This window comes from Emys orbicularis, chromosome 8 (genome assembly GCF_028017835.1).
Source record: "Emys orbicularis isolate rEmyOrb1 chromosome 8, rEmyOrb1.hap1, whole genome shotgun sequence".
Lineage (NCBI taxonomy): Eukaryota > Metazoa > Chordata > Testudines > Emydidae > Emys > Emys orbicularis.
In genome coordinates, this window is record NC_088690.1 from 96,067,543 (window position 1) to 96,086,411 (window position 18,869).

At 42.9% G+C, this 18,869-nt stretch overlaps 1 protein-coding gene across 1 annotated transcript in view; it reads left to right on the forward strand.

Moving 5' to 3' along the window:
- The first annotated feature begins 927 nt into the window (after positions 1–927).
- PRELID2 (PRELI domain containing 2) overlaps positions 928–18,869 on the forward strand; it is a 39,332-nt gene continuing 21,390 nt past the window's right edge. The window contains exons 1-3 of the mRNA XM_065409217.1: positions 928–1,034; positions 14,052–14,109; positions 16,941–17,014. Coding sequence (XP_065265289.1) covers positions 960–1,034; positions 14,052–14,109; positions 16,941–17,014 — 207 coding nt within the window. The 5' untranslated portion in view covers positions 928–959. The remainder of the gene's footprint in view (positions 1,035–14,051; positions 14,110–16,940; positions 17,015–18,869) is intronic.

Genomic DNA, 18,869 nt, shown 5'->3' on the forward strand with positions numbered 1-18,869 from the left:
AGGCACATTGGAAGAGGCAGGGTCTTGTGATAAGAGATGAGGGAGGGGCAGAACTATGATGGCCTTGGAAGGTAAAGAAAAGAATCTTGAACTTGAAGCAGCGAAACAAGGAGACAGTGATGTGATTATACTGACAGCCAAGGAAGGTGATCGCAGCAGTTGTGTTCTGTTCTGTATGGACCTTGGGATGGGCATGGGGGAATGTCGGTGTTATAGAGGCTGAAAAGGAAGAGTAAATAACAAAGAGATGATAAAGATCTGGACAAGAATTGGGCTGTTTGGACAGAAAGTAGAGGACAGAGCTACACTATGATATGGCAGAAGAAGCAGGAACATTTGGACACAGCCTGAGTGTGCAGGGCAGCAGAGCAGAACTGAAAAGGCCCAGGAGGAAAGAGCGGGGTTACCAGGTAGGGTGGACACAGCAGAACTGAAAAGGCCCAGGAGGAAAGAGCGGGGTTACCAGGTAGGGTGACCAGACAGCAAGTGTGAAAAATCAGGACGGGGGTGGGGGGTAATAGGAACCTATATAAGAAAAAGACCCAAAAATCGAGACTGTCCCTATAAAATCGGGACATCTGGTCACCCTATTACCAGGGCTGAGGCTGGGCCAGGGGAAGGTAGGGCCAGGGGAGACATTCAGCATGGGAGCCCACTAGTGACACTCCACGTATGGTGAAGTGGCCAGGGAACCTTTGCCTAGAGCGAAACAGACTCGTGCTGCCTGGAGAAAATGGACCAGCCGCTGCTGCGGGCCCAGAAGGTCCCCAGGTCCCCGCCCCCGCGGCAGCTCTAGGGGAAAGGGGCGTGGTCTGAAGGCAGGTGGGCGGAGCCGAGCCCAGGCAGACCGTGCTATAACTGGCTGTTAAACCCTAGCGTGTGCCAGGGTTGTTGTAGCCCCTCCCCTGCAAGTTGGGGGAAGTTCGTAAAGGGACCAGCTGAGCTCGCCGGCCCGGGGCATGGGGGTCACGGTGGACGTGCACCAGGTTTTCAAATACCCCTTCGAGCAGGTGGTGGCCAGCTACCTCCGCAAGGTAACGGGAGGGGGCGTCTCCCGCCGGGCTCGAACCCCCGACTCAGCCCTTCTCTCCCCATCCGCTTCCACCGCCGCCTCCCCAAGCGGTTCAGTCTAGGCTCCCTCCCGGGCTCTTCCCCCGGCTCCGCTTTCCTGCCCGCAGGCAGCGCTCTCGGCCGGCTACTGTGTCTCCGCGCTGCTACTGGGTCCGCTCTGCGCGGCAGGCAGCTGCTGCTGCTGGGCTGCGCGGGCTGTCGGGACTTCCTTGCCGTGCTGGCGATCCCCCACCCCCCCACGGCCTCCATTTTGGGGCCAGCTGACTGCGGGGAGGGGGGTAGCCAGCGGGGGTAAGTGAGGTCAGTATAATGCCGTAGAGTTTAAAGCGGTTATTTATGTCCCTGTGGGCCATGATCTAGATCATTTCTGCTGCGCCTCCCCTGATTTGCACAGGGCTGTAGTCGCTGAAAATGGTACCTGCCTGGACTCTTGCTGGGGAGACTCTCACAGATCTGAGGGGCATTCCTGTCAAGACCCCCAAACGACAGAGGGTCTTAGTGATGTTTCATTGCCGCCTTCCGCTCCAAACATGGGGGTGGGGGGAGGGACTGGTTTTCCTCCCAAAGAGCTACTAGCGGCTGTGTTTGACTCCGGTTTCACTCCGTGAAGTTTCACTGCCTTTTCTTCTACTTTGAAAATTCCTCATCCTTTAGAGCTATTTCCCAACCTCCTTTCCAGCGCCAATATTTATATTCGCTCTTTTCTTGGAGGTCTCTAGTGCAAATCACTTCTCCGTCTTCAGTTAAAGTTAAGTCCATATGTAGGACTCGAATTTCACTATTCAACGTTTTTTTTCTTTTAAAAAAGTGAGTTTACAATAAATAGTAGGCAGTGATTACCAGGGTACAGTTAGGGGACCCTTTAAAATGGGGTCACGACCCACAGTTTAAGAACGGTTGCCATATACTAAAAGTTATGTAACCAAATGAGCTGCCAGTGAGGCATATCCTTATTATCACATCAATAAACAGCGTGCTGGTTCTTGAAAACACTATCTTCCCCTAATTGGTTAGTTTTATAAGGCAATTTGCAGTGCAAGCCTCTTCCCTCTCCTGCTTTTAAGGAGGAGGGGCAATTTTTAAAGGAACACACACTGTTAAATGTACTGTACTTAAAAAAAGTTTAAAATAGTTTCAGGTACTACTACAACATCTCAGGAGTTCCTCTGCCAATTATTGTGGTTATATGCACTTAGACATATAAGATATAGAAACCTTTTTCTTTCCTGTGCTGCTGTGTGAAAGACCCCTACTGTAGGTAGGAAACATCTTGACTGTATAGGGGAAACAAGTGAAATTGACTGGACCCAAAGATTCATCAAATGCTCGAAGTAAACAAACTGGCGGGGGGAGGGAATAGAAATATTTGTTCTCTGATCTCTTTCAGTCATAGTAATCTTAGGTGTTATTACCATATCCAAAGGTTCTCAAACTTATTGCATTGCACCCCATTCTGACAACAGTTACTACATGACCGGGGGGAGGGAAGCGAAGGGGGAGCCAGAGCCCCACGTAGGGGTGGAACTCGGGCTTCAGCCCTGGGTCCCCACAAGTCTAATGCGGGCCCTGGTGACCCCATTAAAATGGGGTCATGACCCACAGTTTGAGAAGGGTTGCCATATACTAATAATAGATCAAAATATTCAGACAAACGTGTGACTTGTAAATTGCCATTGTTCCTTCAACTATTTCTTTTGAGGCCATGTGGTCTCTTACACTTGTTTGACTCAATGTTCTGGTGGGTTTTTTTGGAGGGCTATGCAGCCTTGTAAATGGAAGGAAGTGGAGAGCAACTATTGGCAGAAGAAACTGTTAGTTGTGAGCTCAGTATTCCGTAATTCTCTCTCTCTCAGTATAATTATGTGCTTCTCACTTGGATGAAAGCATACTTTTATGCAGACCTGTGATATTGATTTGTCTGTCATTTTGGGAGTAGTGTTCTCTCCAGCACTGTCTTATGTCTCTTTAAATTTCAGTAGTTGTTTCCTTGTGACCTTACCCACATATCTAATCTACACTGGTGCTTTAGGCAGTGCAGGTTGGTACCTGATAAGTAACCAAGTAGCCGCATAAGGGAGGAATTGGAAAACATTTCTATTCAACTAGGAAAAATGCTTTCAGGGCTATAACTATGCTAAATTGTGATGTGTTTTAAATCATGCTTTTCTGTGCATCTGTGGAAGATTCAAGTCTCCATGTAAACATCTGTGGAGTAGTAACCAACTCCATTTACTTTATAACATAGGCTGCACTCCTGCAAGTGCATACCCATGGGCATCCTGCTGCTCTGAGCCAGAATGAAGTCCGAGGAACTGTGAGCATAGGGTTCTGTTGACAGAATGAATTTGCAGGATTGGGCCCTTAAATATCTGTGTTCTTCAGGGGACACTGTTGAAGTGAGTGGGCTCAGACTTTGGATTTTCTTTAAAAACAAAGGTCAGTAGAAATGTTTCCATGCTATGATATCAATAATTAATAGTGAAATAATTTTCTTTGGCTGTAGACACCCTCCTAGAGAACCCGAAAACCTAGTGTTGCAGTTAGTTTTTACACCAGAGACGTGAAACTGGTTACGGTCTCTGTTGTCCAAAATGATGACCGTGCAAAAACTACATATTACTATGGGAAGTAGATTTATAAAAGTGAAATAATTTTAAATAATTGAAGGTGGTGGTCAAATGCAGGTAAATGATGTCTCATTGTCGGAACTGGGCTTGGCCATGTTGCATCCTAGTAAATTTCCCTTCTGTGTGTTACACTCTTGTACACATAAGAATGGCCATACTGGGTCAGACTAAAGGTCCATTAACCCAGTGTCTTGTCTTCTGACAGTGGCCAATGCCAGGTGCTTTAGAGGGAATGAACAGAACAGGTCATCATCAAGTGATCCATTCCTAGTTTCTGGCAAGCAGAGACTAGGGACAAGTTCCTGAGTGTGCATCCAAACTCTTCTTTTGCTTGTTGTTTTCCTTTGAATAAAAGAACTTGGGGGCTGAATTGTAATCTTTGTTTAATATGCTGACCCTGGTTTCATTGCCCTTGAGCAGTGATTCTTTTCTTATAAGAACAAAGGGGAAATCCAGAGCAGTGCCCACAATATTCTGTTTTTGCAACATATGCTTTAAACATTAACTTGACACTGACAATAGAGAAACAGCTGTGTAGCACAGGGCATCTCCATGACTTCAGTCACAAATAATACTGTTTGTTTCTTCAGAACATCTTACAGTGACAAGAAGTAGAGTGGAGAAGGTTCTGCAAATTGCTTTCCAAAATGCAAACTCTCACTAAAGCCAAGCATGGGCTCATACATTTTGGTCTGAATTGGCTGAAACAGTAACTTGCACATCCCTTGGGGCTCATCAGAAGAGAGCAGCTGCAGTCTCCTCAAGAAAAAGATGGTCTCTGAGGAGAAACAAAAAACCTGTGCGTGCGCTTAAGAAAGCAAAATCTTACTATGGTCGGGGTAGTGCTGTGAAAACTAACAAACTGCACGGTTCCAAAGTCCAATCTTATAATTGACAGAGCATGTGCAACTTGCTGTGGCCCTGTGAAGTCCTGTCAGACCTAATAGGGTTCTGTGCCCGCACAACCGTCACTCCATGCACAGTCAACTGCAGAAAAGGGAGGGACCAAAATCACTTTCTGCTATCTGAATCAAGAGTGGGCTGTGCTACTCGTTAAATAAAGATGTCCTTGCTAAAGCTGCTGGTGTCCTGTGCCCCCGGGAACAGAGGATGTCTACTTCTAGGTTGGGTTTTTTATTTTTATTAAGGGTTCTGCCACCTCTTTAAAAACCTTAGGGATGGTAGGAGTGAGTGTTATTGCTCTCCTTTCAAGAAATAATGTGGTTCCTTTTTGTTTTGAAAATTCATGGGGGATCTCCTGGCCCTATTCAAGTCAATGGGAATTTGGCCATTGACTTAAATGGGGTCAGGATTTCATCCTGTGTAGTTCACCAAGGAATCACTGTTTGGATACGTGAATAAGGGCCTATAAAAGACGTGGTCATGTTTTGTATTTTTATTGACCATATATTCCTTCTTCCAAAATGTTATGGCTCAATACTAAATTGCACGGATTCACTGCAGTGGTAACATGCTGTACTCTGAAACCCCACACAAGCCATTTTTGGTTATGTTAAACTTTTCAATTATTATTCCACAATCTATTTCTCAAAAACCTCCATGTCAGAATGCTGAACAGCAAGTGCAGACAAAAGTGCACAGTGTGCAGTCTGTCTTTCCTCTTCTGTTCTATTAATCTTCCACAGCTGTTCCTTTCTTAACACAAAAACAAACAAACAAAAAAACCTCCACCCAGCACACACACATGACCCTCTGCAAAGTTAGAAAAAATAATATATTGTCCCAGTTCCTGTAGTCTTGATCTGTAAGGCTGGCAAGCTCAAATAGACATATTTAATAACTTTGCATTTTAGGATGATGCAGAACAGTTAACTGATCAGAATGGGATGTGCTTTGAAATCATAGAACTGGAAGGGACCTCGAGAGGTCATCTAGTCCAGTCCCCTGCACTCAAGGCAGGGCTAAGTATTATCTAGACCATCCCTGGCAGGTGTTTGTCCAACCTGCTCTTAAAAATCCCCAATGATGGAGATTCCACACCTCCCCTAGGCAATTTATTCCAGTGCTTAACCACTCTGACAGGAAGTTTTTCCTAATGTCCAACCTAAACTGCCCTTGCTACAATTTAAGCCAATTGCTTCTTGTTCTATCCTCAGAGGTTAAGAAGAACAATTCTTCTCCCTCCTCCTTTTATGTACTTGAAAACTGTTATGTCCCCTCTCAGTCTTCTCTTCTCCAGACTAAACAAACCCAATTTTTCAATCTTCCCTCCTAGGTCATGTTTTCTAGACCTTTAATGATTTTTGTTGCTCTTCTCTGGACTTTCTCCAATTTGTCCACATCTTTCCTGAAATGTGGTGCCCAGAACTGGACACAATACTCCAGTTGAGGCCTAATCAGCGCGGAGTAGAACGGAAGAATTACTTCTCATGTCTTGCTTACAACACTCCTGCTAATATATCCCAGAATTATGTTTGCTTTTTTTTTGCAACAGTGTTACACTGTTGACTCATATTTAGCTTGTGATCCACTATGACCCCCAGATCGCTTTCCGCAGTACTACTTCCTAGGCAGTCATTTCCCATTTTGCATGCGTGCAACTGATTGTTCCTTCCTAAGTGGAGTACTTTGCATTTGTCTTTATTGAATTTCATCTGATTTACTTCAGACCGTTCAGATCATTTTGCATTTTAATCCTATCCTCCAAAGCACTTGCAACCCCTCCCAGCTTGGTATCGTCCGCAAACTTTATAAGTGTCTTCTCTATGCCATTATTTAAATCACTGATGAAGATATTGAAGAGACCCAGAACCAATCCCTGCGGGACCCCATTCGTTATGCCCTTCCAGCTTGACTGTGAACCACTGATAACTACTCTCTGGGAACGATTTTCCAACCTGTTATGCACCCCCCTTATAGTAGCTCCATCTAGGTCGTATTTCCCTAGTTTGTTTATGAGAAGGTCATGTAAGGCTTTTGATACTGTCTCGCTAAAGTCAAGATATACCACATCTACTGCTTCCCCCCCATCCACAAGGCTTGTTACCCTGTCAAAGAAAGCTATCAGGTTGGGTTGACACAATTTGTTCTTGACAAATCCATGCTGACCGTTATTTATCACCTTATTATCTTCTAGGTGTTTGCAAGTTGATTGCTTAATTATTTGCTCCATTATCTACAATATATACAAACGTTCACTACAAACCAGTGGTGCAAGTAGAATTCATTTCTTACCGGTACGCTGCACTCGCGGGAGGGACACAAGGGGCGGGGAAGAGGGGGTCACCAGCTAAAGGGGGAGTATGTGACCTCCCCATGTGACCGCCCACATGACCTCGCCCCCAGCCCGGGGTCCCCGCGCTCTCCCTGTCCCCTCCCCATGATCCATCCCACGTTACCGAGGAGGGAGCTCTGTCCTCTTCCCGCTGCGCTGGAGACTTCGAAACTGCAGGATTCTCTGGAACTTCAGTGGTGAAAGGAGCAGAATGTGGGGCCGCTGGGTGGCCCCACGCCAGCAGCTCCTCTGGCGCAGCTGTACTGCCCCCAGTCCCGCCACAACCTTGTCCTCCGGTGGGGCTGCTGTACAGACTTCAGACAGGAGACACAGCTGTGTGGAAGGGCCGGGGGCAGTTCCTCAGGCACGCCAGAGGAACTGCTCCTCCTGTGTCTTTCCAGTACGGAGTACTGGCTATAAATATCTTACTGGTACGGCGTACCGTACCACCGTACTTGCACCACTGCTACAAACATAGAAAAGAGGGACATGGACCAGAGTTGATTTTAGTTGTTTAGTTGATTTTCTTAGGTGTGTGATAATTCGGGGTCAGAAAAGAGGCATTGTTAGCGTTATTTCTTGTTAAGGATTTGAGCCACAGACGCAGGGGCGGCTCCAGGCACCAGCACAGCAAGCGCGTACCTGGGGCGGCAAGCTGCGGGGGGCGGCGTGCCGGTCGCCGTGAGGGTGGCAGTCAGGCAGCCTTAGGCGGCATGCCTGCAGGAGGTCCGCCAGTCCTGCAGCTTCGGCAGCAATTTGGCGGCTGGTACGCCGAAGGTGCGGGACCGGCAGATCAGCCACAGAAACGCCGCCGAATCCGCGTGACCGCTTGGGGCGGCAAAAAACAGAGCCGCCCCTGCACAGACGCATTGCAAATAGAAATAATATTCTGAAGTATACGTCTACATGACCTCAGAGGAAAGCCCATTGGAGGTAAAGAGTGAGCCTAACTATGGCAGCCAAAGGCATAGAGCAGAAAGGTTAAAATAATTCTCTTTTAAATGTGACAGCGTAGTAGTGAATTCCTTATTTTAATTAGGAACTTGATCCAGGTAAAGAAATAACTTGAGTTATAGTTAGCTTCATAAATCCCATAGTTCAAGTAGATTGTTTCCTCTTTTCTTTTTTCCCTCCTCCTCCTTTTATACTTTGCAAATAAAACATTTCACTGCTCTGGTGTTTTTGTGTTGCCTTAAACATAGGGTGAGGAAGTGAAACCAAACTTACTTACTTACAAAGCTATTACAGTTGGGATTTGTCAAGGGGGCTTCCATGCCTAAGGCACTGAACTCCCATTGGCTTTTAATGAATGTAGGGTGCCTCATTCCCATTAGCCCTGAAAATGTGTTGCTGGGTTCTAAGAGTTCATGGACTGTAGTGCATGTATAAACACTTGAATATGGTATCTCGGTTTGATCATACAAATGACCTTTAACCTACCCAAAGAATCAAATTGTTTTTTCTCTCAATAATGCAAGACAGTAGTTCTACAAGACCAAAAAACTGGTTCACAAAAGCAAAATTCAAATTCAAGTCGCTTCTTCTAAAAACCTACTCAATTTGCAGGATCGGATCATGATCATCCAGTGGAATCCACATAAGATCCAGTCACCAAAGAGAAATGTATGACAAGCTTTTCCTTCTGCAGACATTAATACACCTCTACCCCGATAGAACACGAATTCGGATATAACGCGGTAAAGCAGTGCTCCGGGGGGGCGGGGTTGCGCGCTCCGGCGGATCAAAGCAAGTTCAATATAACATGGTTTCACCTATAATGCAGTAAGATTTTTTTGGCTCCCGGGGTAGAGGTGTATATATTGTCCTTGCATGTGAATTAAATAGCATGGTCCATAGTATTTTACCTCTGAAAGATGATCTCAAAGCCCTGGGTCCGAGCTTTGGAATTGGAGTAAAGCCTAGGTGCACATGGAATGAAATGGCAGCTCCATCTTATGCTTTAGGGGCTGTCTGCTGTGGTGTAGGGCAGCAGCATGCACAATACCCTGCTTCCTTCCAATGGAGAATTGAAACTGTACAAATCTACTGACCATGCTTACTCCTTTCTGGTTGGTGCTCTGTGGATAGCTGCTGTGAAGGCATCAGTAATGTGCATGGACTCTGCTACATGGCTATCCAATGTAGTGCAAATGCTGTATTACTTGGATTGTAAGGTTTAGGAATATGGTGATACAATTAATAGCAATAATAATAATTTTCCTCTGCTTTGGTGGCTTGGGTGGGCACAGATGCCAACTCAGCAGCTGCCCCATAAAACAAACATTTAGTTCAAGTGTGACAAATGGTGTGATTAAAATAAACATATCCATATGTGAAAAGGCTTATGTAGCTACTGATTATCACAGATTACTTGATGTGCCGGGGGTTTGCTAGACCGTCTTAAAAAAAAAAAAAATAAAAAAAATGATACATTTATTTTTATATATTTGCAAAAACACTTGTGAAGCCTGAAAAGGTTGAGCTGATTTGGCAATGTCAGTGTTTGATTCTCCCATTTTATCCCATGGAAATGAGTCAGAATATATATTTATTTTTATTTTTGCCAGCCTTTGATGTTGCCATTTTGATTTATTTGAGCTCCATTTGATCTTGCATGTAAAATCAACTCTTCCTTGCTTTGAAATACTTAATTTTTGTATATACCATTACATGTAAGCTTCGTGGATTTATCTGTGCAGCTAAACACTCCTAGAAGTCTATTCTCCCGACAAATAACTCCCAATAAGTAGCATTGTGGTTAGAATATATCTCTTTAATTCCATAACTTATTTTTATGCACTTTATTCCGTTTACTTTGTTATTTAGGATCATTATTTCAAATTGCTTTGGCTTTAAAGGAACAACAAAGTATGCGTTTTTTCTTTTAGTTTCTAAATGGAAGTCCTATTTGAAAAGAATATAAATGATTGATTCTTGTGATTTTGTTTTTTTAGAAGTCACTGGATTTGCAGAAAGACAGAACATTAGGAGTTAACAGAGTTATGCAGTCATTCTGCATTGTTGGCATTCTATAAAATGAGAAATGAATTAATCGTTTTCAATAAATAACAAAGCAGGATAATCACCAGTACAACTCATCATTGGAGATTTTTAAGAGCAGGTTAGACAAACACCTGTCAGGGATGGTCTAGATAATACTTAATCCTGCCAGGAGTGCAGGAGACTGAACTAGATGACCTGTGAGGTCCTTTTCAGTCCTATGATTCTGTGTCCAGTTTATTTATTAGAAATGGCAAATGAATTTGTAGTTCAAGTGTGAAAGCCAGCACAGCATGGATAACATTATATGCTATCATATCTTTGGCTCCAGTTCTACAAACTGGACCCGTAGATCTTCCTGGAGCCCCACTGACACCTAAGGAATAATTGGAGATAAAAATTTCATTTTTAAAGTCTTCTCCCCACCCCCCGGTGTGCATTTGACAGCTTGTGAAAGTCAGTTTCACTGTTTCTCCTACCTAATCAGTTAATTTCTCTCATTATTTCTTTGGGCCTTTCACACTGCGATAGAGGGCTAAACAGTGTTTTTAAAATAGGAAAACGTGTCTGTAAAACCATACAAGTTGACAGAGGAACTCCAGGGCAATTGTAGAATATGAAACTACTTTAAACTCACTTTTAAAAACTGACTAGACTTCAAGTCAATCAGCCACCATTACAGTGAATCATTTATTTACTTTTCATGCAGGAGTAGTATTTATCAATTACTGTCCCCCAGTACCCAAACACTCCTCCCCATCAAATGTACTTTGAAGTTTCTATGGCATCTTTCAGCGTTTTACAACGATGGGTAAATATTATGCCTAAACTGAGACGCAAAAGTTCATTGGCCAAGCACAAAGCAAGTGAGGAAATAGAACCTAGATCTCTTCTCTCCAGGTCCCTGCTCCAGCCCCTTGATACTGCTGCATCCATTTGCTGTCTTTTACCCTTTTTAAAATGATCATTTAAACGAAATCTTAGTAGCCCTCAGCTTTATATACTGAGACCTACTTTAAAGGGTGGGGTGAAAGATATCCGCAGTCTCACTACATTTCTCCCCACCTCATTTTGTCATGAAACCAAGTAGCAATATGTGCAAATCATCCTGCCTCTGCCAATTTTTTTATCTCTCAAAATTCACTTCTGTCTCCTGCACCCTCCCATTCTGGGCTCAATAAAAGTACTATGGAGTGGACTGATTCAGTGCCTTTCTAGAATTGACCACAAGATGGCATCAAATCATTTCATGGGGATGGTAGAGATAAAGGAAACAGTCATGCTTTATAAATATGATTTCAACCCAAGTTTTTTTTAACTTGGAATTAAAGTTGCTGCACTGTATATCCTACCACCAGAAAACCAAGGCACTAGCAGTCAAGTCAAAGATAAGAAGAGGCACTGCATATGGACCATTGAATGACTATCTCCCTTTCATCCCCCATAGCAAACATATCTCATCTGTATAACCGTGGACGTTTTCTAACGCCACCCATGTTGATTGTTCATCACCCTTGAAGATTCTATCTGTACTGCGCATACTCCATCTGGGGGGATGCAGAGATTGAGCCAGACTTTCCCTATAATTGCTCTTCTTGGCTGCTGCAGGCCACTGGGGCACCATGCATGGGAAATGGAAGTAAAGAGACTGTCTCTGCAGTATGCTCAATGCCTTGCCTGCTGGGTCCAGGCAGTGGAATGTAGAGGGCTGAGAAATATGAGGATGGTGGGGATTGGAGGAATGGGAGCGGGAGAGGAACTGGTGATGGATGGGAATAGAGGTGGTGGAAAGTATATAGGCACAAAAGCGGAGGGCACAGGAGCTAGGGGTCAGGAGGAAGGAAAAAATTAATGTGACTAAAGACTGTATCATAATGGATATGCACAAGAGGGCTGAATTAAGGTTGCACAGACAATGTTAATTCTGGCACTTCCTAACTTTGCAGCTTTGACTTTTTTTTGAATTTGCAGCCTTAATGTTGGTGGGTGGGTGGGTTGATTGGTTTTTGGAAGTAAAATATGACTAGAGAGAGCAAGCTGGGTCCTCTCCATTATTTTATGGTATTTAGCAATAGCTCGCAACACGGAGATAATGTTTGCTTAAATGGTTGTAGTGACGAGGTGCACAGGCCCTGCCTGATTGCTGGTACGCAGGAAAGTTGACTCCAGCACAGTTTCCCCTTTCCCTTGAACTCAGGCTCAAGGGCAAGAGCCCTCGGGTTAATCAGAGACTCCAAGAGGAGGGCTGGATCCTCCATACCTGCCGTGGTGGGGACCAATGCCTTGGGGCTAGGCAGCTGCCCCACAAAGTCACTCCAGGGTTGAGGAAATAGCCAGAGTGAGATTTCTGCTCTCTGCTGTTGTTGTACTTGAAGATCCCCAGGAAATAAAAGCCTTGGGGGAAGAACCTGGTTGGCTTAGAAGTCTATTTTGTTGTGACTGCTACGCTCGCTGAACCATTCCATCTGCTTATAGGCTCTTAACACCATTTCTTATACTCTGCTGTGTAGGAAATTGAGTCTGTTTCTGTTTTAAATACTTGGGTAATAGAGTCTGCTATTTAGTGAAAGATTTATGTAAATGGCTTTTTGTTTCACACAATTGGGCCTTACAGAGTGTAAGTTACATTGATAATGTAATTATACAACTACTTGTGCCATTTCAAAGCAGCATGTTGCATAGAAGCCTCTGATTTAACTACATAATAGGAGTCTACAGATTTGTACTTCCTTTTTTAAATCCAAATTTTATTCCCAGCAACAAAAATAATTGTAGTGGTACTGCAGGGTGAGTCGATTAGCCTCTTCCGGAATTTTTATCCCTTTTCCTCCAGAATTCCTGGTTACTTTAAATCTGGATGCTGTAACACCTGTTACTAGTAATCACTGCATTACCTTAACTCGTTTAGTCTTAAGATATAATTTTCCCACCTCCTTTCACTCTTTATATTTTTTGTCTAATGCTAATCTTTATCTGGCGTTCAGTATTTTCTCAATACTAATCTGGGATTTGTATTAGCCCAGTTCCTTTTGAGTCGTGTTGGATTGCAATGATTTATCTTCGCTTTATGTTTTCGATTTCAGCATCAATTCATGTGAATGTTGCTTGCTTTTAGCAATGGGTAATATAGTTCTTTTCATCTTCTCAAGCTTTCTGCCAACAGGGAGGCCAAAATGGCTTACTCATGTCTTGCCTCTATTTCTCTACATAAAACATTCCTTATTAGGTAGCGTGTCCTACAGAGTCCATATATTTCATACATTAGATACAATGTCTACATAATTCTTGCACCCACTCTCTTGGGGAGTCAGAGCTAGAGTCTCATTTCTTCAACTCTGAAATGACTCTGCTACTTGAGGTAAAGGAGATTTGCCTTAGCAGCCGCAGGCAGTAGTGGTAGTTCCGTTAGCCTCTCTTCAAGCCAACCGCTGGAGCAGAGGGATGTGCAGGCCCACGAGTACATTACTGTATGAAGTGACATCTTCCTTTCTAGAAGAAATCTTAAAAGATGTTGCAGGACAGAAAAAGCTCACATCCAGTATTTTGCGTTCCAGATGCCACTGTAAACCAGCTTTCCTGCACCTTGCTGCTTAACTTTGGGCTTTGAACTGTATTGTAAGCATGCTCGGCAGCATTTACAGGTGCTGTACTGCAGGAAACATAAGGTCCAAATTATCACTGGTGTAGCTCCTTAGGGATGAATTTGACTCATGGAGTTATGGCACTTCTGCAAGCTATGGTCAGCTAGAACCATGTGATACAGGTAAATCTTACTCTGTTTCTGCTTTGAGGGTATTCTGTATGCTGGCTCAGGCTTTAAAATCTCTGTTTAATATGAGTGTTCTGTAGTGATACTGAAGGTTGTGGGTTTTTTGTTTTTTTTGTTTTTGTTTTTTGAAGGCTAAGCAAACCTCTTCACCACAATAAATCAAATGTAAATTTAAAAAATATTTTTAATTTCTCCTCTTAGCAACACTGCACACTTTTGACACAAACCTGCTCTTTCTATCCATTGAGAGACCATGAAAATGCTTATTGATTTCACAAGTGAGTGTTAGCAATTTTCTCTTACCCAAGTGACAAATATAGTGATGTTTACATTGTACATTTTTACCTAGTATCCCAGTCCCATGGAGAAACATGTCACAGCTATAAAAACCATGGAAGAAAAAACAGGTAAGCTACTTATTCATGTTGTTGGCATAATTATTGTGTTTCAGTAATGCCATGGTTACGGACAGGACCCCATTGTGCAAGGTGCTGTATACACACAGAACAAAAAGACAGACTCTGCCCCAAAGAGCTTAAAATTTATTTACACTCTTTTTAGATTGGGAGCTAATTCAGAGGGTATTAGAAGCATGACTTGCCTATTCTTGTACTACACCTCTACCCCGATATTACACGGTCCTCGGGAGCCAAAAATCTCTACCGCGTTACAGGTGGAACCCCGTTATATTGGGGTAGCGGTGGCAGGGCTCCAGCGGTGATTTAAAGGGCCCGGGCTCCCCGCAGCAGCTGGAGCCCCAGGCCCTTTAAAGCACCGCCCGAGCCCCACTGCCGCAACCCTGGGGTTACCGTGCTATATGCGAACCCGTGTTATATCGAGTCGCGTTCTATCTGGGTAGAGGTGTACTTGCTTTCAGTGTATAGGTCCATTCCATTTCTGTAATGACTCAGTGAATTTCTAAAGCCCACGGCAGTCAATGGAGATCAACCCTAAGTGATCCAAATCAATAGACATTTGATTACTTTGGTTTCGCATTCTGTGTGTGAAAGGGAGGTATCATTGTTCCATTTTAAAGATGGGGAAACAGTCACAGAGGTTCAGTGACCTGCCCAATATCCTATAATAAGACACTGGCAGAGTCAGAAATTGAAGCCAGAGTCCCAGTTGCTTTAATCACTGGAAATATATTAAAAAAAAAATATGGAGATATACCTATCTCATAGAGCTGGAAGGGATCCTGAAAGGTCATTGAGTCCAGCCCCCTGCCTTCACTAGTAGGACCAAGTACTGATTTTGCCCCAGCTCCCTAAGTGGCCCCCCTCAAGGATTGAACTCACAACCCTGGGTTTAGCAGGCCAATGCTCAAACCACTGAACTATCCCTCCCCCACCAAGGGATACTTCTAAAATAGTGTAAAGCATTTAGATTTCTCCAATTGCCAAACATTCGTGACACTATCTGGAAAAGGGACACTTGCTCAGGTGACAGAATTTTGGTGAGACTGATGCCTTTGCTGCTGTTAATGGGTAGATAGTGTTTGTGTTTGTATTTGTAATTTAAAAGAGATTTACTGGTAGGCACACTGGCAAATTGCCACTTAAGCACACTGGCTGATATACAGTGTATGTACACTTGGGCCATTTTATTTTAAAATATGGGGGAATAAACATCCATGCAAAAGAGTGTTTTTGTGGTGAAACAACTATCTATGTTTCTGCTCTTGGAAATGCGCTCAAGCTCTCATTTTTTGGTGAGAGAAGGACTTCTCCTTATGGCCCAAGCTGCTCACGAGTGCTCTAATAGAGAGACCCTCTGTCTCCCAGATTAGTGTGATGACTTGCTGGGGAAGAGATGCAAACAAAGGAAGTGTATTGATTTTGATACCATTTTCAGTCAAATGGAAATATGTAGGGCTAAACTCTGGCCTCCCATTGAGAGGAAGGATGGTCCAGTGGTGAGCCTGGGAGATGTGAGATCAGTTCCCTGCTCTGCCACAGGCTTCCTGTGTGACCTTGGGCAAATCACTTAGCCTCTCTGTACCTCAATTCCCAATCTGTAAAATGGCCATGTAAGTACCTAAAATAGATCTACATGGTGGGTCTTAATTCCAGTATTCTGCTTTGTACAAGCGTGGTATCACTGAGCAGCCCCTGCATAGAGAAAATGGAACATTTGCAAAAGTGTATTTTGAGGGTAAAATTGTACTCGTATGCACTAAGCAGCCCTTTTCTTGGGAGATACTGGTTTATATACCATGTAAGCACCTCATATTTAATATTTACCCATTGTACATCAGAGCCCTTTCACAGCCCGCAGATCCCACCAGATAAACTTTTTGAGAAGACATTCTTTTATCACTGAGAGCTCTCTTTAAACTGGGCCATCTGCCAGTTGGCTTCTCCTTTCGCAGCATACTAAGGTTTCTGTACTTGGTCTGGTTCATTAAATATTAAAATGCAAAGAGATCCTGAAAGCCAGTCACGTTTTTGGTGATGCTAAATAACTATCATTTGATTTTTAATAGATAGCTTTGTCCTTGTCATTGGGCCCAATTTAATATAAAAATAAATGAATAGTCAGAAGAGCTTGCTGTAGACCTCAAATGCAGTAAGACAGAGGAGTGTATTCTGTGTGCCCGTAGGATGTATTTGAGAATATTAAGTGGCGGAATGGAGCAAGTGGAAAGCAAAGTTTTGGTCCAGGCATGGACTGACTGCTAAACAGTCCATACAGACTAAAATACTTGCACTCTACTTTTCTCTGTTCCCAGATCATCAACAAAATAATGCCACTGAAAATGAACTCCTTTGCTGCTATGTTCCAAATCCAGCTCTGACTTCAATGCTTTCATGCCCACTTATGTGAGGGCTGAGTTTGGCTGTATGTGCAATGCTGTGCCCCTTACAAGTACTAGTATAAATGCCAATAAAATGTTTGTAAAATACCATCTGTTCTCTGGCTGGTAGGGGGTGCTAGAGTGTAGTGATGGGCACAGATACCCTCCTAATGAGACTGAGCCCAGATTGTCAGCATCTTTCTTGTTTACCACTTTGTCTGGCAAAGGAGAAGGAATACTGTGGTTACTCTAAATAATAATAATAATTAATTAATAAAAAACACAGTCTAATGCGTCGTTAGTTTGCCAGCCTTCCTGTCTGCAGTTTCATTCTCTTGTTAACATCTCCAGATATTTTATTTTTATTGATAAAAGGCAACATTTGCCAGGCTAGCTATTCAGTATGTCTTATTTCTTCTTCTTCTTTTTTTTTATGATCAGATTTGTCCACAGGGATTATTTACAGAAGGAGAATTGCAACATGTCAGAATGTAATTCCAGGGATCTTAAGAAAGGTAATTACTTTAAATCCAGGTTAAGCTTGGTTTTGGATTATGTTGATTTTTTTTTTTAAGTGATGCTTAAAAAACAAAACAAAAAACAAACAACAATCCGGATACAGGCTTGTGATGCAATTTACGTGAAAAGACTTTTAGCCAGAAGAAAGTTAAAACTTTTTTCTTTGAAAAATAACGAAAAGGTTCTATATAAATGAGTCTTACATTAGGTTAGGAAGGACAAAACTGCAATCTTGCACAGATTAAGATATGGGTGGTGGCATCTCTTGCGTACCTGTAAAACAGTCAAGATGAATCCTTCAACAATTTCAAATTGTTTTCTCTCTTCTTGAAATCTCTTAAAGCAAGCTGCTGTCCTTTCATGGAAGCAGGTTACTGGAAGACCTTGGAATATATCTGTGTGGCTATTACTAAAGTGTGATTTTTTTGAATAATTGTATACATGTTTTCTAAAATGTATGTAATTGGCATTTTTAGTGTGAACTGAGGGTTTTAAAGAGATGTTACCCCAAATAATAGGTTTTGTAGAAACATCTTAAAGGTTGCCAGCTCTCTTGTGGTATTTTCTTTTTTTTTATAAAGCTCAGCTCCTAGAGTCCTGTGATTACTTGAAAATGTTAGCTTTTGTTTCTAGCTCTCTTGGTAGAAGAGAGAATCTTGAAAATGTAACCCAAGTATACTCTGAAGGCTCAGAAACCAAAATTCAAGTAAAAAATAACCCCAAATTATCTTAAAGTGAATCTCATGATTTTTTGGGGGGGAAGGGAGACCTTGTGCAAGACTTTTCAATACTTGAGTTTGGCACTTTTGCAGTCTCTTACAAAACCTACCACTCCAGAAATGCTGCCATGGATTTTTGTTTAAATTCCCATAAAAACATTTGGGGAGAAAAATGAACATGGCATGGAAGTGTTTTGAATTCCAAATGCTGTGAGTGTATTTTCATTCGCTGTATTCATGGTCAAAGCTGAAAGAAATGCGAACAAAGAATACAAAGAGCATAAGTAGCAAAAAATACGCTATCTTTAAAAGAAAATCATTTTGATTGATCCAAGACACTTGTGTCACAATCAAAACCAACATTTATAACCCGGCAATGTCACTTCAACCCCACTCCATTCCTACACTCCTTCGCCATCCCTAGAAATATTCAGTCTAGAAAATGCGAGGTAGCCCCACCTGGTGAATGGGAGAACAGATGTAGCAAATTCAATATAGGTGATCTAAGGAATCTCTTATTGCACTGCAGTGATGAGAGAGCCCTCACTTAAATTTGTATGCAGTGCTGTTGTGGTGTCAGTCCCAGGATATTCGAGAGATGAGGTGGGTGAGGTAAAATCTCTTTATTGGACCAACTACTTCTGTTGTGAGAGAGACATGCTTTCGAGCTACACACAGCTCTTCCTGTGTAGCTCAAAAGCTTGTCTCACTCGCCAACAGGAGTTGGTCCAATAAAAGATATTACCTCACCCACCTTGTTTCAATTAAATTTCAGTTGATGAAAATTAGCTTTAATTTTATTAACAGCTTGTAACTTTTCTTTTAGTTAGTACGAGAGCATTTATGCCCATTACATCTGTGTTTTTATTCTACATCCTTCTTCCACGCAGGAAAAAGTAAATTTCCACCTACCGGACACGGAATGTAAAATGATCCAAGGCTGCGATTCTCACTTTTGTTCTGTCCTTTGGGCACTGGGTAGAAGGGAGAGCAGAGTAAATGAGTTCTAAAAGCATCAGGTCTGGCTGAGGAGGAATACTCCCAGTGTAGGACAGTCATAAGCTGGCTTCTGATGATCCCCTGAAACCCCATGGTAGAGAGCATGATTTGGCAGGAGGGGTGTGTTTGGGAG